Raw genomic sequence first — 20,372 nt, 5'->3', positions numbered from 1 at the left:
TCCTCTGCGGTGAGCCAGCAGGTGTGGCGGCCTGGAGATAAGAGGGAGGCAGGAGAGAGGCCTGCACAAAGCTAAACTGCTTTCCTGGACTCAGAAGTTGGAAGAGATCCTGCCTTGCCTGTGCCTCTGGAATCTATTGTTCTTGGCGTAAGCTGGACAGAATGTTCCAGGCCAGGAAGAAGAAAACAAGCGGAAAAACAAAACATGGCTTCAGTATGCCCTAGCATAACGTTAACTAGAAATGAATCCCATGCTCCGGCGTGAGCCTCGGGTTCCTGCTGGGGGGATCTTACACATGTCCGGGGTTTTCCTTCCCGCTGGTGTGGGTGTTTGGAACTTGATATTTTGGCCAAGGGTGCTGGATTGTTGTCTGTCCTTGACATGTCACTGTGACACCTTCCCAGGGGTCCAACATTCTTCCCTCTGTTCTCCTGGGCCGCTCACTTTTTTTTTTTTAAAGATTTATTCATTTCATTACAGCCAGATATACAGAGAGGAGGAGAGACAGAGAGGAAGATCTTCCGTCCGATGATTCACTCCCCAAGTGAGCCGCAACGGGCCGGTGCGCGCCGATCCGATGCCGGGAACCTGGAACCTCTCCCGGGTCTCCCACGTGGGTGCAGTGTCCCAAAGCATTGGGCCGTCCTCAACTGCTTTCCCAGGCCACAAGCAGGGAGCTGGATAGGAAGTGGAGCCTCCGGGATTAGAACCGGCGTCCATATGGGATCCCAGCGTGTTCAAGGCGAGGACTTTAGCCACTAGGCCACGCCGCCGGGCCCGGGCCGCTCACTTTTAAACTTCCTGGATGCTCTGGCTGGGAGCCATCTGGTTGGGTTTCCCACCACCTCGCCCCTGTGGCCCCCCCCCCCGCCCCCCCCCCCCGGCTTCCATTCTACAGTCTCAGTGCCTCCTTGCTTATGCTAATGATGCCTGGCACTTTACAGAGGTGTAACTAAGAAAGCCCACACATCCTGGCTGAGCAGCTGGCTGGTTTTGACGTGTGCACCTGTGCAGTCACTCCCACCTCCAGATGAGGGACAGCTCTGGCATCCACTTGAGCTTCCTCTTGCCCCTTCTTTGCCAGTGCCCTCCCTCGAGGGGAGCCGCTGTGGGCACCTGTCCCTGCCTGGTATGGCCAGGTGGGAAGCCAGTGGCTTCACACTGCAGGTGCTTTGGTGCTGGCCTCTGCCGGCCTCTTCCCTCAGGGCAGCGCTGCGGACATGTGCGTGCTGTGGATGTGCTGCTAAGTTGCTTTGCCTGTTTGGCAGCTGCATTGATGTGTAATTCATATATTCCATACTTCAATCATTGGGAGTATACAACTCAGTAGCATTTGAAATAGTCCACTCAGTTTTGAATTGGGGTGTGTATGATGTAAAATTGGTCCGTGTAACCAGTTTACAATTCAGTGGCATTAATTACATTCACCATATCATGTAATTGCCACCACTCTTCCATCACCCCAGACGGAAACTATGTAACCGTTAAGTAAGAACAAAGTCCCCGTGTCTCCTCAGAGCCCCTGGTGACTCTAACGCGGGTTCTGTCACTTGGTGACTATTCTTGGTGTTTCCCATAAATCCTACAGGGTATACCCCCCTGTGTGTGGCTTACACGTGTCAGCTTGGTGCGTCCGTTTCCTTTTCAAGGCTGGATCGTGGTCCCTTGCAAGGATGTTCCTTTCTGCTGTTGGCTGTATGAGTGAGGCAGCTCGTGCTCTGGTGGAGTCCCTGCTTCCGGTTCCCTGCCTCTCTGGGAGTGAGTTGCTGGGTCCTGTGGCAGGTCTGTGTTCACCTCTCAGGGGGCTCTCCACAGAGCTCTCTGCAGCAGCTGCACTCGTTTGGATTCTGACCTGCAACCGAAGTGTTCCATTTCCCCATGCCCTAGCCAACCCTGGTCAGTTTCTCTCTCTGTGTGGGCTATCTTTTATGCAATAGCTATCCTATTAGTTGTGAAACGGTGTCTCACTGTGGTTTAGCTTCGTGCTTCCCTCACTACCGGTGGTGCTCAGCATGTTTTCATGTGCCATTTGGTCGCAGAGCTGTAACTCCACTAAGTTGCTTGGTATGCGTCCATTGCTTCTTTGATAGGCAGTGATCAGCAGTGAACCCCTGCAGCTGGGTGGTGGATGTCAACAGGTGTCTGTGCACATGGACCAACTATGACGACTATAACCCCAGAAAGTTCCCTCATGACCCTTCCCGACATTCCCCTCACCATGTTTCTTACCGGGTTTTGGATTTCCTGAAGTGGAACTGAAGAGCCTGCTTTGTGGGTGTATGGGCTGTTTTTGCTCCGTGCAATGTGTTTGAGGCCCTTTGGTGCGATGGCACGTACCAGAATTCCGGTCTCCCGTTGCTAAGCAATGTTCCTAAGTTTGAGTATTGTAGAGTTTGCTTACTCAGTCTCTTGATGCTGAATATTTGGGCTGACGGCGAGTTTTTGCTGTTATAAATAAAGCGGCCCTAAGCAATTCTGTATGCATCTTTATGTGGATATAGGCTTTATTATTTATTTTTCCTCTCAGGAATATTTCTGTAAGTGGAATTGCTGGGTCATAAGGTAGGCATGTGTTGAGCTTGAAATTGCTGGGCTTTCCAGTGTGGTTCTTCTGTTTCCCTCTCCGTGCCACTGGAACATGAGCCTTCCCCACCCTCGCCAGCATTTGGTATTGTCAGTCTTTAATTTTAGCTGTGTTGGTGGGCGTATGGTGACAGCGCATTATAGGTTTAATTTTGCACATCCCTGATGACTAATGATATCGAGCACCTTCACATTTGGAAAAAGGTTATAATTTGAATTTTTTTTTATGTGGAAAAAAAAGTACAGCGAAAAGACAGTCACGGACAGCTGCAGGACAGACCTCCCGGAACCAGGGCTGTAGCCTGCACGCCGTCCGCCTGACAGCTGGGAGTCAGCCAGGCCGGTGTCGGCTGCAGTTATATCTTCAGCCACAGCAAGCTGCCAGCTCAGATTAAACACGGAAAGAGGGCATGCGTTCTCAAGAGTGTTTTGAAAGTGGAAGAAAATGGTGAGCCTGAAGGCCAGGCTGTGAAAAGAACTGGGACTCATCCTTGCTTGGACCCAGTTTTGACACCTTAAGCCTGTCCAATCTGGAGTTTGCATTGCTGTCAGCTCCTAGCCAAGGCACAGGGTTCTCTGCGCCTGCAGCCCGCCCACAAGGCCTCCTGCTGAGGCTTGGCTGCAGAGGGGCCTCCTGGCTGGACGCCAGCCCCTCTGCGGTCGGCCCCCTCCATCCCCTGGGCCCAGCACCATTTACTTCCCCAGGCCAGAGTTCCCGTTCAAGTTCTCAGCACTTGTGTGTCAGGTGGTGAAGGAATCCCTACCCTTGTGTGGTTGGTGGGGTGTCCTGAAAGCAGTGGGACCTCCCTTTCCTGCAGGGCTCGCCTTCCCAGAATATGTTTGTGTCACCACTCCCAATTTAACTGCATCTTCCTGTGTGAGGAAGGCAAAATACAAATACAGTGTCATGGGCTCTGACCTGCTGTCCCTGACTGCAGCCTACCACCAGGGATTCTTTGCTACCCAGATCAAAGGAGGGGCTCCCTGGTGGAGCACTGGGGAGCAAGGGGACAGGTAGGAGCTGTTAGGTGGCATTGGGGACCAGGGCAAGAGGCTGTTGCTGTAGGCCCCTGGGCTGGTACTAGGTGTTTCTCTGATTATGTGGACAGCAGATTGAGCAAGGTCAGATGGTGGATGCTCCGCTCCATTTAAAGACAAACCCAACTGAAAAAAGTGACAAGAAAAGCAGGTGTCAGTAGTGTTTGTAGTGGGTAAGGCTGCTGCCTGTGTTGCTCATATACATACCGGTTTGAATCCTGGCTTCTCCACTTAGGATTCAGCTCCCTGCTTATAGCCTAGGAAAGCAGTGGAGTATGACCCAAGTCCTTGGACCCCTGTACATATGTGGCAGACATGGAAGACGCTCTTGTCTCCTGGATTTAGAATGGCTCAGTGCTGGCTATTGTAGATGGTATATCTCTTTCACTCTCCCTCTCCCTCCACTGTCCCTCTCAATCTATTCCTTCCTTCCTTCTCTTTGTAACTCTGCCTTTCAAATTAATAAACTAAAAAAAAAACGAACAGAAAAAGGGAGGAACCTTGCTTCCTGTCTGTCATCTCCAGCAGGAAGATGGAGAAGTGTCACCAGATGCAGTCTTGGTGTTTTTACTGTGACTTTGAGAGGCCTGCCCAGTGTCCCCCACTGCACAGCCAGTGGCCCACCTGGGAGCCTGTTAAAATAAATGTAGATTCTGATTCACTTCCCAGGTGCCCACAGCTGCTTGGAGGAGGTCAAGGCCTAGAGCCAGGAATTCATTCCAGATCTCCCCTGTGAGCAGGAACTCTGCCACTTTGAGCCGTTACCTGTTGCCCCCGAGGGTAGGAAGCTGGAGTGTGTGAACCCTGGCAGTTCAACTTAAGAAGCATTTTTTTGAGTCTAATGCCTGTCCCAGGTGTATGCATTCCTAGTGAGTTGGTGCTGCTGGTTCAGAGACTACACTTTGTTTAATAAATTTATGTGCAGAGGAGAGAGAGAGAGAGAGAGAGAGAGAGAGAGAAACACGTGCTTCTCTCTACCATCTCATTCCCCGAATGCTTGCATTGGGCCCCAGGTCAAAGTCAGGAGGCTGGAGCTCCCTCTGGGTCTCCCATGTTGGTGTTGGCATAGAAGCAGCAATCCACAACGTAATCAACACAATATATGAAAAACCCAGTACTAGCATCATACTAAATGGGGAAAGATTGGAAATCTTCCTGCTAAGATCTGGAAACAGACAAGGATGTCCACTATCACCACTGTTATCTAACATAGTACTGGAAATACTTGTGAGTGCTATTAGACAAGAAAAAGAAATCAAAGGAATTCAAATTGGAAACGAGGAAGTCAAGCTATCTCTGTTTGCAGATGACATGATTCTGTACAAAAGAAAACCAAGGAACTCAATGAAGAGACTGCTAGAACTTGTAGGAGAGTTTGGTAAAGTGGCAGGGTACAAAATCAGTGAACAGAAATCAACAGCCATAGTGTATGCAAACAACTCCAAGGCGGAAAAAGAACTAACCAGCATGGTACTCTTCAAAATAACAGAGAAGAAAATGAAATACCTGGGAATAAACCTAACAAAAGATGTGGAAGATATCTATGAGAAAAACTACACAACATTAGGAAAAGAAATAAAAGACTTCGAAAAGTGGAGAAACATACCATGCTCCTGGATGGGCAGTCAGTATCATCAAAATGTCCATATTACCAAAAATAGTATACGCATTCAATGTGATTCCAATCAAAACACTAAGAACATTCTTCACAGAGCTGGAAAAAATGATACAAAGGTTCGTCTGGAAACACAAAAAAACAGGAATGGCCAGAACCATCCTGAAGAATAAGAACCTAGCAGGAGGGATCACAATCCCAGACCTTCGGACATATTACAGGCCAGTGGTAATCAAAACAGCCTGGTACTGGCATGGAAACAGAGAAGACCAATGGAGTAGAATAGAAACACCAGAACGGAACCCAAGCATGCACAGCCATCTAATCTGGCAAGAAAACAGAAAACAATCCAGGGAAAAACGAAGGTCTTTTCAATAAATGCTGTGGGGACAACTGTTAACAGCCTGCAGAAACAAGAAGCAAGACCTACATCTTTCACCACACACAAAGATCAAATCTAAATGGATAAAAGATCTAAACCTACACCCAGAAGCCATCAAGCTTTTGGAAGCAAAAGTTGGAAATACTCTGCAAGATATAGGTATAGACACGGACTTACCTAGAAAAATTATCAAAAGCAAAGGAAGTCAAGACCAAAATAAACAAATTGGACTAGACTAAGCTAAGGAGCTTCTGCACAGCAAGGGAAACGATCAACAAAGTAAAAAAACAACCAGCAGAATAGGAGAAGATCTTTGCACACTACATAGGAGAATTCCAGAACAACCCTAACAACAAAACAAACCAGTCAAGAAATGGACAAAGAAAATGGGCAGATACTTTTCAAAGGAACAAATCCAAATGGCTAACAAGTGTATGAAAAGATGCTCAAGCTCCCTGGCAATAAGGCAAATTCAGATAAAGATAACACTGAGGTTCCACTTAACTCCTGTAAGAATGAGCCACATACAGAAAACTACCAACAACTCCTGCTGGTGAGGTTGCAGCGGAAAAAAGAACCCTACTTCACTTCCTAATTATTTGTAGCTTTTGTAATAAGATCTTGTGATGTAAACTGTTAATCAGTCATCCAGAAGAGATTGCCTGCTTGTAATCACCTGAGATGGTCAATGTCCCTCTTATCACTGCTATTGCTGCTGCCCCTAAGTAACCATGATCTAGTTCTTGTTGTACTTTCATCAGTGCCACACGGGACACACGCTGGCGTTTGTTCTGTGTGAAGATGCTGGACACTCCTTTTCAGCACCCTAGTGTCATATTGATACCTTTGCTATATATGTGTCAACCTCATGGGGATGAAGGTTCACTATTTTTTTCCTTTTATGTTCTTTTTTCTCTCTCTCTGGTGGACTGGACTCAAGGGGATGCATAGTGGAAGTGCAGCAGGTGTTCATATGTTCATAGCTGGAAGCACAGGGGTCTGTCCTCGTGCATGCAGTACAGGGATGGGCTCACAGTGATACGGCTGACCTCCTGCATTGTTGGGAGACACCTCAGGGGCAGCATGACAGACTTGTGAACGTTCACGAAAGACATCCATTGTAAGATGGATGGGGAGAAGAGGGAGGGTAGGGAGCTTGGGGAGGAGGAAGGGAGACCGCAGCGCCTATTAAACGGTGTCATAAAACAAAATAAGCATTGCTGTCACTGTGGGGAAAAGATTTTTCAAAACAACAACAATATAAGTGCCTCCAGGAAAAAAATCATAGGGTTCTGTTGCTGGTCAGTGAAATATTTGGACTTCCCCGTGAGTCTGAAGAAGACCATTGGAAATGAAGCGCATGGCACAGCAGCCTGAAATGCCAAAATGCAGCTTCACTCTCCATCAGTAATGGGAAGCCTGGATTCCTTTCTTGGCATTTTATGGAGCATTCTTGCAAAGAAATTCTCAAAAGCTTGTTATAATCTATAGATCCCGAAAGGTCTGCTTTGTTTTTCATTTATTGATGAATTGCTTAGTTGTGTATTTTTAAAAAATATATTTATTTTTATTGGAAAGGTAGATTTACAGAGAGAAGGAGAGACAGAAAGATCTTTCATTTACTGGTTCACTCCTTAAGTGGCTGCGGCAGCCATGGCTGAGCCAATCTGAAGCCAGGAGCCAGAAGCCAGGAGCATCCTCTGCGTCTCCCATGCAGGTGCAGGTACCAAGTCTTTGGGCCATCCTCGACTGCTTTCCCTGGCGCATTGGCAGGGAGCTGGATGGAAAGTAGAGCCACCAGGACATGAACCGATGTCCATATGGGATCCTGGTGATTGTAAGGCAAGGACTTAGCCACTAGGCCAGCACTGGGTCTTTGCTCGTGGATTGATTTGCACCTTCCCAAAGCTTTTTCTGTGTTTCCCCATTGCCTGTGAACTGGCTTTGCAGTTTACATGCAGGGGTTTCAGGGGCATTGTTAGAATTGCTTCTTCCTCAAAAAATTTTGTATTTTCTGGTTGCATTAAAGTAAGTGATTCTTTTAGGAAAAAAATGAGGCATTTTACTACAGAAAATGAAGTTCCTTGTAACTGTACCATTCACCCCACTGAAATCTCGATGTATTTCTCATTGTCTCAACTATTCTTTATAAAAGTATGTTTTCTAATTTAAACCTTTCCTCATGATTAAAATTCTTTGCCTAGTTCACTTTTGAAAGTTGGATAGCCTATGGGATTACACCATGAAAAATATTCTTGAACTTTGTAATTTCAAAGGAGTATTTTTGAGAAAAATGGAAAATAGTTGTTAAGCCCCTTGTTTTCTGGGACTGTAGTGAGTCCTGGTGGAAGCCCAAGGGGGAAATCTTGGCGGGTTTGTGCGCTCATGTATGCTTAGTATGTGGTAGATCTCAGTGATTTCTACTAAAATATTAATGCGTTTTGTTTAACTATATATTTCACTGTATCAACATACTTTGAACCTTAATGCAGTAATCCGCTTCTCAAGGTGGAAGTGCACAGTGGTCTGCTGCTCTGTGTTTAGGTTGTGAATGGACTTTGCCGAGTGTGTCCTTAGAGCTGGCTCATGTTGGTATTACCCAATCCTGCATGAAATCCTCCTCAAAGCAGGTGCCTAGTGAAATGACCATTTCTGTGCTCTCATGGTTTCTGTGACTCAGGACTTTGGGCATAGCGTGGCTGGCCAGTCCCAGTGATGGGCTGCGTGGCTGTGCTGCTGTCTGAACAACCTTGCCTGGAGCTACTGGATGTCTTCTGCTGCCGCTTGAGGCTGATGTGTGGGTGCTGGGGCTGCCGGGGCTTGGATCTTCTGACATGTCCACAGAGGGACTTGCAGCTGCTCCAGTGTTCACAGAGCACAGCTGCCAGCTTCTGTGTGAGCCTGTGGTGCACGGGATCATGGTAAGAGCTGCCAGTCTGCAGCCCCCAGGCCCTGCCAGGCATACCCACCACTTCCACTGCATTCCATGAACCACATGGGGCCAGCTGGGCTCCTGCATGGGAGGTGCATCCCAGGGCAGGAATACCAGGAGGATCAGGTGGCAGGTGTTGGGAATACCTGAGACATAGTGTATAGATTGTAAGGGGTCGTGTGTTGTGGGGACAGGGTCTCAGCTTTGCGTATCCCTGGCATGAGTGCCTTCCCGTGGGGCAGGGTTCCTCTGCTCCATCCAGTTTCTGCATTTGCTCTTAGTTTTTCTATTTCCCTAAAGGTCTCTGTGGAGTGTTGGGCATCCACTGTAACAATCCCGAGCTCGATTTCAAAAGGTCAAGTGAGTAGATCAGCAGAGGAGCATGTTCTGGTTATGAGCAGTTACAACCTTCAGGTCAGCTGGTGGCCCGTGAGCTGGTCTTCCTGCATCACTGAATGCCATGAGACACATGTTCTGGTTATGAGCAGTTACAACCTTCAGGTCAGCTGGTGGCCCGTGAGCTGGTCTTCCGGCATCACTGAATGCCATGAGACACATGTTCTGGTTATGAGCAGTTACAACCTTCAGGTCAGCTGGTGGCCCTTGAGCTGGTCTTTCGGCATCACTGAATGCCATGAGACACATGTTCTGATTATGAGCAGTTACAACCTTCAGGTCAGCTGGTGGCCCGTGACCTGGTCTTCCGGCATCACTGAATGCCATGAGACAGTTGTGTGAAAACCATGACCAGTGAGCACGACATCAGACAAGCTTGAGAGAGAGGTCGATGTTGCCTGTATGCATGTGAGGCAGCAGTTGCATGAGTGTGTGTGGTGGGACTGGCAGGAGGCAGTGCTGAAATAGTTTCATGAAATCACAAGAAATGTGCCTGCAAGCAAGGTTGGCTGTGGTAGTGAAATTTGCATTTCTTGCAAAATGTATTCTGAAGGGAAATTGTTTTCAAACATTGGCAACCTTGACTTTGTGAAACCCCAATTCCTGGGCTTCCAGGTGAGCCTTTGCCTTGGAAAGAATTCTTCTGATATCTTTTAGTTATGTATATTCTTTTAGTCTCATTTTAAAATTTGAAATAGTGCTAGGCATCATTTTATTTGAAGCACAAAGGCATGACTAACGATCTAAATAGTGCCAGTAGCAACAATGCCAAGGTCATTTAAAACATATTACTTGGCAATGTGTGCACCTTGAAAGGACACTGGAACAAATTCAAAGTACGTAATGAAAATCAACAGTGCTCTCTCGCAGTACGTGTCTTGAAGGTGGCCGGTTTCTTGTAGCTTCTTGCAGGACAATAAATGAGCTTCCATTGCTGGAGCCAGGCGTACTATTTGTTTTTGTTTTTGTTTTTTAAACTGAAGGTATAGAGAGAAGGAAAGGGAGGAAGGCAAAACGCATAAATATTGTTCATTGCTGGTTCATTCCCAGATGCTAACAAGCGCCAGGGCTGGGTCAGGATGAAGTCAGAGCTGGGTTCTCAGTTTGAGGGTGCCACATGGCTAGCAGGTACCCAGCTACTTGGTCATCACTGCCCTCACCCATGTTGTACAGTAGTAGGAAGCTGGAATCAGCGGTGGGGCTGGGATTTGAACTCAGATGCTCCAAGATGGAATGTGTTGTCCCAAGTGACATCTTAAGTGCTATGCCAAACACCTGCTCCAGGTACACATTCCCAGAACATTCTCTCTCTCTCTCTCTTTCTCTCTCTCTCTCTCATACACACACACACACTCTTGTCATTACACTCTGTGCTGACCTCTGTTGTTATGTTCCTTTCACTGTCCCACGGTGTTGGCACATCACACCTGTGTCCTGACCGTGATACTGTTCTGCTTGACATGGTGTCCCCTGACAGGTATCTGATGAGCAGCCAGCTCTGGTGTATGTTGTGGGGGGTCACTTCCTGGTGGTTGTGCTACAGATTCCTGCACACCTTGCCCTGGGGTGAGCTCCCCAGGCAAGTTCCTGAACCTACTTTCGTTTCCTTTGGGTTGGCTGCTGCCTTGAAGTCTCTCCCCATTAGCCACCCATAGACCTGGGGGCACAGCCAAGAGCAGTGCCTTCCAGGCTGGGAAGCCACAATTTCTTGGAGTCTCAGGGCATTTCCTTTCTGCAGTGTGGAAATAAGATAAAAAGCTCAGAGTCCACGTCACCACACGTCAACCCTTAGTTTATTGCAAGTTGGGTATTGTTTGAGGTGGGCACAGTGCCCACACAGTCAGGGGCCTGGCGTTCCTTCTGTAGTATTTGTGGAGTGCCTTGGAGTTGTCAGGCCTGGGAGAAAACTGAGTTAAACATGCATGATCCTTCTCTACTTGGAGTCTGCTGTCCAAGGAGGACTGGCGTATATGAGACCCCACAGCAAGTGCATCAGGACTGGAGCCTAAGAAGCCCTGCCCCTTGCCTTGCAGGATGCTGACTGTGCAGGCAGAGCAGGGGGACGGTCTTTGTTTTCTTGTTACTGTCCGCCGTCCCCAGCTTGCTCGTGGGCCATTGCTCCTCCTTGGCTTGAGTCCTGTCTGTGCTAATGGCCAGGATTAAGAGGATGGAGAATGTTGCTGGCACACTTCCGAGGAACTCAGTGCTCAGGGTACTTGGGAGAACACCGTGGATGGCAAGTTTGCGGCTGTTTGCTTCTTGGCTGGACTCTCTGTGAGTTCGTGTGTGTCTGTGTTTTAGAACTTGATGCTGTTGAGTTGATGGCTCTCACCAGCTGGCCTCGTGCCTGTTGCTGGCAGCCTGAGCATGTCTTCTCAGGACACCCTCTGCTGACTGGCTGGCTGGTGTTTCGTGCAGTCTACTTTTTCTACCATTTCTAGTAGGAGTGATAGCTGAACTTAATTTTTGTAAGAGAAAGACTTTGGGCACAGCTGTCTTAGTATGTTCTGAGCAGCTGAGGCAGAACAGCATAGACTGGGTCCTTTGTAAGCAATAGATTTGGACTCAATGCTGGGGAGTCAGATACAGGGGCTTGTAGGATGGGCCTTCTTGATGCGTTGTCCCGTGGTGGAAGGAGGAAGGGCAGAGTTGCATGCATGTTAGAGAGCAGGAGGTGGATGGAGCTCAAAGCCTGAAGTATTAACCCATCAGAACATCGGCCACATGAGTTTCATCTCACAACACCAGTGCATTGAGGACGAAGTTTCTAACACATGCTCTTTGGGGAATGCGTTTGAACCATGGGTCTAAGCAAGAGAAGGCAAGCAGTTTTAAAGGGGAATTCTCCCATGTGCAACAGCAAGACCAGGATGAAATCAGGACTGCCCTGGGCCCGTAATGGATCTCTCAGACCAACAGACCCAAACTCTGAAGTGCATTCCTGCACATACAGAAAACTGGGTTACTCCTGGGCAGGTGATATTATTCAATAGATTTGTGTATAAATTGTGCTAGGAAATTTAGCTCACCATGCAGAAAACTGTAAAGTTAGATCTCTGCCATTTATCTACATAAAAATCACCATGGTGGATTAAAAATCTAAGTATGACAAAATAAACCTGGATGCTTTTTGAATGACACTCCAGCTGGGCATTGATGTGATGACATGATGGTCTCCGTTGCCGCTGTAGCCAGTGGCCATGTGGCTGCTGTGCCTCTAACCTGTCACTTCTCTACAAGTTTGAAAGTTCTTTGTCATAAGCACATGTTCACACACAGGCAGAGGGGCACAGCTCCTAGGGTTGTTGCCGATTCTGCTGAATTCTCCTGCTTTTCCCTGTTATGGTCAGTGCTTGTTCCATGGAATGTTCTGTGAAATTCTTAGTGGTGTGCTGCTGGAGAAGGCAGCATCTGAATTGCAGTACTGGAGCCAGACCCTGCAGAGGTGACCATTGGGACTGACGTCACTTCAGGTGGTCAGCTCCCTCTGTACCTGGCCAGCCCTGTACCAGGACCTGATCTTTGTACTCCAGACTTGAACCTTCTGGTTCAATGTGCTAAAAACCATCCTTGGAGCACAAATGTATTTGAAGAAAAATAGATGTCACATTCCATGAATTGCCAGCAAGTCTGGGTTCCTGGGATTGCTGCCTAACTTGGCCAGGCAGAGTTTGCTTTGATACTGAGATAAATGCTTGTACATGTTGGTTTTTGTTATTGGTCATGGCTCATAACTCACTCCCCAGTACAGGCTGTGGCGGCTCAGTAGGAGGTTGTAAGAACATTGCTCATTCCAGAGTGGCCGCTGTGTTCCCGGGAAGGAGTGTCCATGCACCTGCACAGACAGGCCATCTGGGTGTCCCTCTCAGGTCCCCTAGCAGTTGTGCTGGTGCAGGGAAGTCTCTGTGGCAACCCAAAAGGACAGGATTCTGGAAGCTTCCATATAGTTTTTACATTTCATGATCAAATGGAAGAGATCCTTGCCTGTGGAGTTGCCATTTGTGTTCCATGTTGTGTTTAAGCAGTGCACTACATGATAGGCTCATAGAATGTTCCAGACTGTCAGGAAGTGATGTGCTTTGCAGCCCACTCGGTGGGCAGGTCTCCCAGTCTGGCCAGGCTGCTTCGCAGAATCCCATCAACCTGGTGGCTCGCACAGGCACTTGCTTCTCCTGTTCTGCAGGCTAGCAAGTCCGGACCCACGGCCTGGCTTGGGTTCCCAGCCAGAGCCTTCTCCCTTGGGTTCCCAGCCAAAGCCTTCTCCTGGGTTCTCACGTGGCAGCAAGGGTAGGCAGCTCTCAGGGCCTCTTGTTAAAGACTTGTTTATTTATTAAAAAAAAAGAGGCATAGTTATAGAGAGCGTAAGGGAGAGAGAGAGATCTTCTGTCTCATCCACAAGGCCTCCATTCAGGAACTAATCCCCCGGAGGCCCTGCTTCCCAGTATCGGTGCGTTTTGACTTATGGCTTTGATGACCTTCATGGGACAGAACACTCTGTCCACTGGAGATGGTACCGCTTTGTCTCCAGACAAGTCTGAGCTGGGCTTCCCTCGCCTTTGTGAGGCTGATCCGGGCAGCCAGTCACCCTCTATGCCACTGCTGGGAGGGATTTTTAGCTGGGATCCCACCTTGCTCCCTAGGACAATCTTTTTTCCTGTAGTTCACATTGTCTTAAACCATCCTGGAGTGATTGAAGATGCTGTGAACGCCGTTCCTGTGCAGAAACAACAGCGCTGAGGAAGAGCAGAAACCTCTCCTTCTTCAGCAGCGGCTCCCTGCCCTGCGGCTGGTGTTATCAGTGTGCGATCTGGAAGTGGATTTGCAAGTTTATTCTTTGGTTCTGAACTTGAAAGTATGCGTCTTGTGAATAATGGGATATTTCTTCCTCCCATCTGAGCACGGGAAGTTATTTTCTCCCTATGATAAGGAGGAGGAGGCTGGTCGTTTGTGTCCCCTGAGAGCCAGATGCCTGTGGGATCCACAGGCCCCGTGCCTTGCTCTCTGTCCCCGGATTTGTCTGCCCTCATTTCTTCTGCTGACTGCGCCAGGCCTTCTGCTACATCTGCCTCCTCCTCTTTCCTCCATGTTCATGGTGCCTGTTTCCTACTGAGAATCCTCTTCGTGTAAAAACTGGGCATTACAATGACATAAGTGTCCATGAGTGAGTGCAGCTTGGCCTGGAAGAATTCTGTGTTGAAATGGGGGTGAGAAGTAAACATTGTGTGTTCCCGAGTGGTCCTGCCCCACCCCAGAGTCAGGCAGGCTCTGCAGAGACGTGTGAGTGTGTAGAGAAAGAGCTTTCAAAATGGTATTTGAAAAGTACACCTGTGTGTACAGACACACACACACACACACACACACACACACACACACACACACACACACACACATATGCCAGAAAGAGAAATCCCCATGCAGGGGCTCACTCCCCAAAGGCCCACATAGGAACTCCATCCACATCTCCTGCTTGGGTGACAGCGATCCGACAACGTCCCAACCCTTCCTTGCTGCTTCCCCAGGTGGCACGTTAGAAAGAAGCTGGGGTGAGGAGCAGGGTGTGGACTCAAACCCAGATACAGGATGGACTCAAACTCGGCTGTGCAATGCAGGCATCTGGAGTGACATCTTGCTGCACACGCACACCTGCTTGGCTGTGACTGTGCAATGCAGGAATCCTAGGCAACATCTTCCTGCACACACACACACACACACACACACACACACACACACCTGCTCAGCTGTGCCTGTCCAGCTCAGCTCTCGCTTCCTCCCTGTCTACCTGACAAGTCTGCCTGGCCAGGGCAGGGTGGACTCAGGTGCAGGGCTGGAGTCTGCACCCAGCAGCTCATGTGCCCAGTGTAGGGTGGTAGGGAACCATCTTGGGTTCCTCGCCTCCTCTCGCTAGCCCTGTATCCATTCTAACAGCGAATCTGCCTTCCCAAGATGCCCAGCACCTCCCACCCACTGCCCTGCCCATCACCTGCTGGCTTCCTCCCTAGCCTCTCCCAGCCCATGACAGAGCTGGTGTGTGGAGTCACCACTGCCTGTCCAGAGCTCTCCCCGTCCGCTCGCTGTAAGCTCTGTGGCCTAGGGAAGGTGGCATCCTCCTCCTACCACTGACCACTGAGCACTGCTCCCTGAGTGACTACGCACATGACCTTGACTTGGGGCCTCTGCTCTGGCTGTTTCCTCAGCCCAGATCTTCCCCTGACCCCGACAACCTGCACCTCCCCTTCCCTGGCTCATCACCTTTGCCCTCGCTCATTCTCCCACAAGGCCTGGAGTCTGTCCCCACCCCCTCTCTCCCCGTTACAGGGTGCATTGTGCCCCACACAGGGTCAGTGCTCGTAACCAGGTGGATGTGAGGGAGTGGCTGGTTTGCTCAGAACTGTCACTGAGGACCAGGGCGTGGGGTCCCTGTCACCCCTGGTGCAGCTCCCAACTGGAGGACATCGGGTGCCCCCAGCCCCACCACCTGCTGACAGTGCTTGGCCTCTGCCCTCTGACGTACTTCCCTCTTCATTTCTAGACTGGCCTTATTATCGCCTGCTATCACGGCTTTGTGGACACCGTGGTGGCTTTAGCCGAGTGTCCTCATGTTGACGTCAACTGGCAGGACAGCGAGGGGAACACGGCCCTGATCACGGCAGCCCAGGCAGGTAAGAACTTCATCTCCCCCTCCCCAGGCTGCTGCAGTGTGGGCTCCTGGGCGAGAGCCATGCTGAGGACATGGTGTTGTGAGGGATGGAAACGGACCAGAAACCACACTCAGGGTGGGTGTTTGGTGCTGTGGTGGAGACACTCTGTGGGACACCTGGGTCTCATATCAGAGAGCGCAAGTTCGAGTTCTGGCTCTGATCCACCTCCCAGCTTATGCAGACTTGAGGAGACAATAGGTGTTGGCTCAAGTACTTATAGGTCTCTGTCCCGTGTGTGGGAGAGCTGGATTTGGGTTCCTGGCTTTGGCCTGGCTGAAGCTGGTTGTTAGCAGGCATTTGGGGAGTGAACCAGCAGATGGAAGCATCTCTCTCTCTTTCCCTGTCTCCCTGTCACATAATAGAAAGTGATGACTCTGTGCTAGCATTTAGGGCACAGACAGAGCTGAGGGTGTGAGTGGGGCAGTGATGCTATGAACGGAACTTCAACAGAAACCCAGCTCTCCATGACAGGATGGTACAATGCTAGGGAGCCCCTAGTTTTTAAAGGCTTCTTGGTGGTGGGCATTATTATGCCGTAAATAATAGTGTAATGACTGTTAACATAGTGTTTCCATAACAGTAGGAATTATCAAGGATCTGGAGGGGGTTTGAAGTATACCAGAAGACTATATAGGTAATGTGTGGGTACTAAGCCATTTTCTGTAGGACACTTGAGCACCTGCAGATTTTGGCATCCTTGGGAGTTCCTGGGACCTGCTCTTGGATCCCGAGTGTGCCTGTTTCATCAGTCAGGTTCTCGTTTATAAGCCAAGCTCTGCCTCTGGCAGAGATGGGAGGAGGAGGCGATTGTACTGGGGGACTGTTGAGAAGAGGGGAATGGATCATGTGGTTGGCACGAGAGTCAGCCTCTGGGCCAGGAAGTTGCAGGAAATGCCCAGCCATGCTCTGTGTTGATTCTGGTCAGGGGGTGCTTGCTGCCTGCTCCAGGGAGCAAGACTCCGTTTACATCTTGTTCTGGTATCAGTGCCAACTTGGAAGGTCTAATCAGGGCAGACTGGGGAGGCTGCAACAAATAGGGTCTGGTCATTCATTCCCCTGGGCTGGTCGATGGTGTGTGCACCTGCTGCTCAGGAGGTTGTGCAGGGTGGGGGTGGCACCTGCAGGTACTCAGCTCACCGGGCTTCCGAGTCTGGAGCCTGGAGTCGTGTGGAAGCCAGGCCAGCATGCAGCTGCCCAAGTGGCTGGAGTGGAGGCATCTGAGAGGCAGTGGCCATCTGGGCTTGTCATTCAGTGCCTCCTGGGGGCTGCGTCCTGCGCCAGGGGCTGGCTTACTGGAGTGCGAGGCAGCTCCATCCTGGGGTGATTCACCATGTGTGGGGACAGAGCCCAGCTCAGTCGGAAGGAGCACAGACAGGGAAAGGGTGACGCAGTTAAGCGTGAGTCTGGGATACTGTGCACCAGACAGGGGCTCTTTGGGCTCAGCCAGGGGATATCCATGACCCAGGTCCACAACCGTTTTGCCTATTGCATGACTTAATTCTGAAGCTTCCCTAGTAATTGCTGCTGTTCACGAGAGCTCACGTCAGCAAAGACTCAGGGGGCCCTTCCAGGGTGGGGGCAGCCATGGTCTCAGGGGTGGCAGAGGTCAGAGGGCTCCAGGATGGTGTGTGCTGAGGAGAGGTCAGTGGTTCCTGGAGGCTGGAGGGCTGAGGGGGAGGGAAGGGCTGTGAGGAGGACTGGAAACCTTGGCAGCTGTTGAGGGGAGCTGTCGAAGTCTTCTGGGATGGGAGGTGACCCTGACCTTAAAGGATGTGGAGTGAGGACTGGAGGCAGAGTGGGGAAACAAAGTTCTGTGTTGGCAGTTGCCCCTTCCTGCAGTGGCTTGTGTGAATGCCTCCCTCGATGGCTGCCCTTGGCCTTCTGTTGGCTCCAGGCCCCGGCACCCCCAGTGCAGGCCCTGCCCACTCCCATAGCAGGCCTTGCTTCCCCTAGGCTTCTGAGCTGTTCAGGATGGCCGGGAAACCGTGTGGCCTGGATTGCTTTAGAAACTTCCAGGTTCTGAAGGGAGCCACCCTTTCTACCAGGGTGTGGTGACCTTAGATATATTCTGGATTGGCTCAGCTGTTAGCTGAAACCCAGACTGGAGCCAGAGCCCCAGGGGACCTCCCACTGGAGGGCTGAGGCCATAGGGATTCTCTTTCCTTGAGTGGCTGGGGACCCCACTCAGGGGACATGAGAGGCCTGCAGAGCTGCGACCCCATGTGAGAGGCAGACAGAGGGACACACAGGCACCCTAGGATGGATGAGAGGGAGATGAGAGGAAATGGGTCCTTCCAAGACCTGCAGGTGCTGTGTTTGGACTCAGCCAGGGAATATCCCTGACCTGGGCCATCACTGCCTTGCCTTTTGCATGACTTAATTCTGAAGCTTCCCTAGTAATTGCTGCTGCTTACTAAAAATCTGAGATGGAAATATGGCAGGGGAAGCAGGCAGTCAGGAAGACACACAGTGGGATCATTCTGGAGAGTTCCAGGAGCTCCCTCTGGGTTCCCCACCCCCACCCTCCTGAGTGTCTCACCCAGCACCACCACTCTCCTCCCCTGAGGCAGGATTATTTATGCTTCTGCTCGCTGCAGTGGTCTCTCAGCATGGTCCTTGGACTTGAAGGAGATGCTGACTAAAATGTTTGTTTAAAGAAGGTTTTGTGTAGAGTAGATGAACCACAGTTTACTCGTGTGCTCTTCAGTTGTCAGGCGGCTGTTGAGTTAACCAGCTGTGAACAAGGCTGTGGTGAATTCATTGGTGCTGGGGTGCTTTGCTGTGGAGTCGGCATCAGGCAGGGTCCTGGGAGGAAGAGGGTGGAGCAGCAGGTGCACTGAGGGGCATCCTCAGAGAGATTGTCAAGAAGGGGGTGGGGACAGAGTTGGGGGACCAGCACTTAAAGGGTTAAGGGGAGAGACCTGGAGAGTGGCCCTGCTGGTGGGAGGTGGGCTGGGGGCAGGGCTAAATATCCCTTTCTTCCACCCCATCCCGTTTTAAGCCAAACCAGGAGATTGTGGGGCAGGAAGCTGAGAGGGGGCAGTTGGTAGAAGGCAGCCTTGCCAGACAAAAGTGGGGCAGAGATGATGCACACAGGTAATGGGTAGGGTGGACTTGTCTACAAGTGTGTTGTACATTCACATAACTGCCACAGGCACTTTGCAGAGAGCCCTGGCAAGTTTTGCTGCCCACTGAGACCCCAGAGTGTTCTTGCCCATCCTGGCTAGGAGCTGTGTTCTCAGTCCAAGGCAACTCAAAGTGGGCATTTCCTGTTTCCAGTTGTATCTTTCTGTCTTTCCGTTGTGCCTGTCTCTGCTCTGGTGCTTCTGTCTTCACCAGTCTTGCCCACATAGCAAACCTGCAGGTTGGGGAGTGGCTGGGTGATAGCGCACCTGGCCCAGCTTCTCACACCTGCTGTGACTCCCTCGGCCCCCAGGAGACCATGGCAGCTCCAAGCATCACAGTCTTGTGTCGCAGCATGGGGGGGGGGGACTTCAGAGAAGAGGGGGGCACATCCATGCCCATATCCTGTTTTGTAAGACAAGAGAACACTCTCAAAACTGCCTCTGGAAGCTTTGCTGTCTCACCAGTCGGTTAAGTCACAAGTTATACCCAAACAAGTCTCTGGAGAGAGAGGCAGGTGCCTATGACTGGTGTGGTGCAGTTGATGTATTCCACATTTCCCCGATGCAGAGTTGTCAGCACATCTGTTAAGCAGCGGCAGTTTGTGTTATTTGATGTGGCAACAGGGCTGCTTGTCTGGGATCGGGTTCTGGCTTTCCATGCAAGGTAGTGTGTGAGTAATTAGGATGCAAATGCCTTGCTCTGGCTTCTGCAGAACCTCTAAGTAGTCAAACCTCCTTAGCTGTTTAATACATCATAAAAATACAGCCGCATCTTAGTTAGGCCTTCAAAACAGAGAGAATGAATGAAAACAAATCCTCATGTAATCCCCAAATCCCATTTAGCCAACAATTCCACACCGTCCACACCTCCCCTTAAACATAATAAAAACAAATTAAATAACCAAATCAGTGACAACTAAGTCCTGAGGATCGTGTTTTCTGCCCACTCTCTCAGTTTTATTTTCCTGCTGGCAGGTGGTGGGTATATGGTGGGGTGAGATGAAGCTGAAGGCTCTCGGAGTGGCAGAACCTGTTTGGGCACCAGTAGTAACCTTTGATGAAGGCAGAGTGACAGAAACAGATCTCCTATCTGCTGGTTTGTTCCCCTAATGGCTACAGCGCCCGGAACCAGGAACTCCCACCTGGGTTTCTGACTTGGGAGCAGTGGACCAAATATGTGGGCCGACTTCCGCCATTTCCCCAGCTGTATATTAGTAGGGAGATAGATCAGAAGTGGGGCGCCTGGGACTCAAGTCAGCATTCTGTATGAGGTGTGCATTGCAAGTAGTGGTTTAACCCACTGTGCCACAATGCCACTCCCCTCCTTGAATTTCTCTTGAAAATTTCAAAGCACAGACACGTGACCCTGTGGGGCATTTATCCCCGGTGCCTGCTGCCCAGGGCAGCGGAACTTCGACACTCTGCAGGTGTAGGCTCAGGCTGTCTGTGAGAGGTGTGGTCCTGACCTTGACTGTGGAGGGTCTCGTTTCAGAGAAATCTTGTTTTCTTTCAGTTTTATTCATGTTTCTGAAAGGCAGAATGAGAGAGAGAGGATAGAAATGAATGAAAATCTTCCCTCTGATAGTTCACTCCTTAAATGGCC

At 50.1% G+C, this 20,372-nt stretch overlaps 1 protein-coding gene across 3 annotated transcripts in view; it reads left to right on the top strand.

Moving 5' to 3' along the window:
• Positions 1–20,372, top strand: part of ANKRD33B (ankyrin repeat domain 33B) — a 62,545-nt gene that overhangs the window by 29,954 nt on the left and 12,219 nt on the right. The window contains exon 2 of one of the 3 annotated variants that reach the window (XM_004583616.2): positions 15,476–15,605. The exons of the other annotated variants lie outside the window; for them this stretch is intronic. Coding sequence (XP_004583673.1) covers positions 15,476–15,605 — 130 coding nt within the window. The remainder of the gene's footprint in view (positions 1–15,475; positions 15,606–20,372) is intronic. 3 annotated transcript variants of the gene reach the window in all.

This window comes from Ochotona princeps, chromosome 23, assembly GCF_030435755.1.
Source record: "Ochotona princeps isolate mOchPri1 chromosome 23, mOchPri1.hap1, whole genome shotgun sequence".
In the NCBI taxonomy this organism is placed as follows: Eukaryota; Metazoa; Chordata; class Mammalia; order Lagomorpha; family Ochotonidae; genus Ochotona; species Ochotona princeps.
Note: the sequence above shows the minus strand (reverse complement) of the source record. Positions and strands in the feature narration are given on the sequence as shown.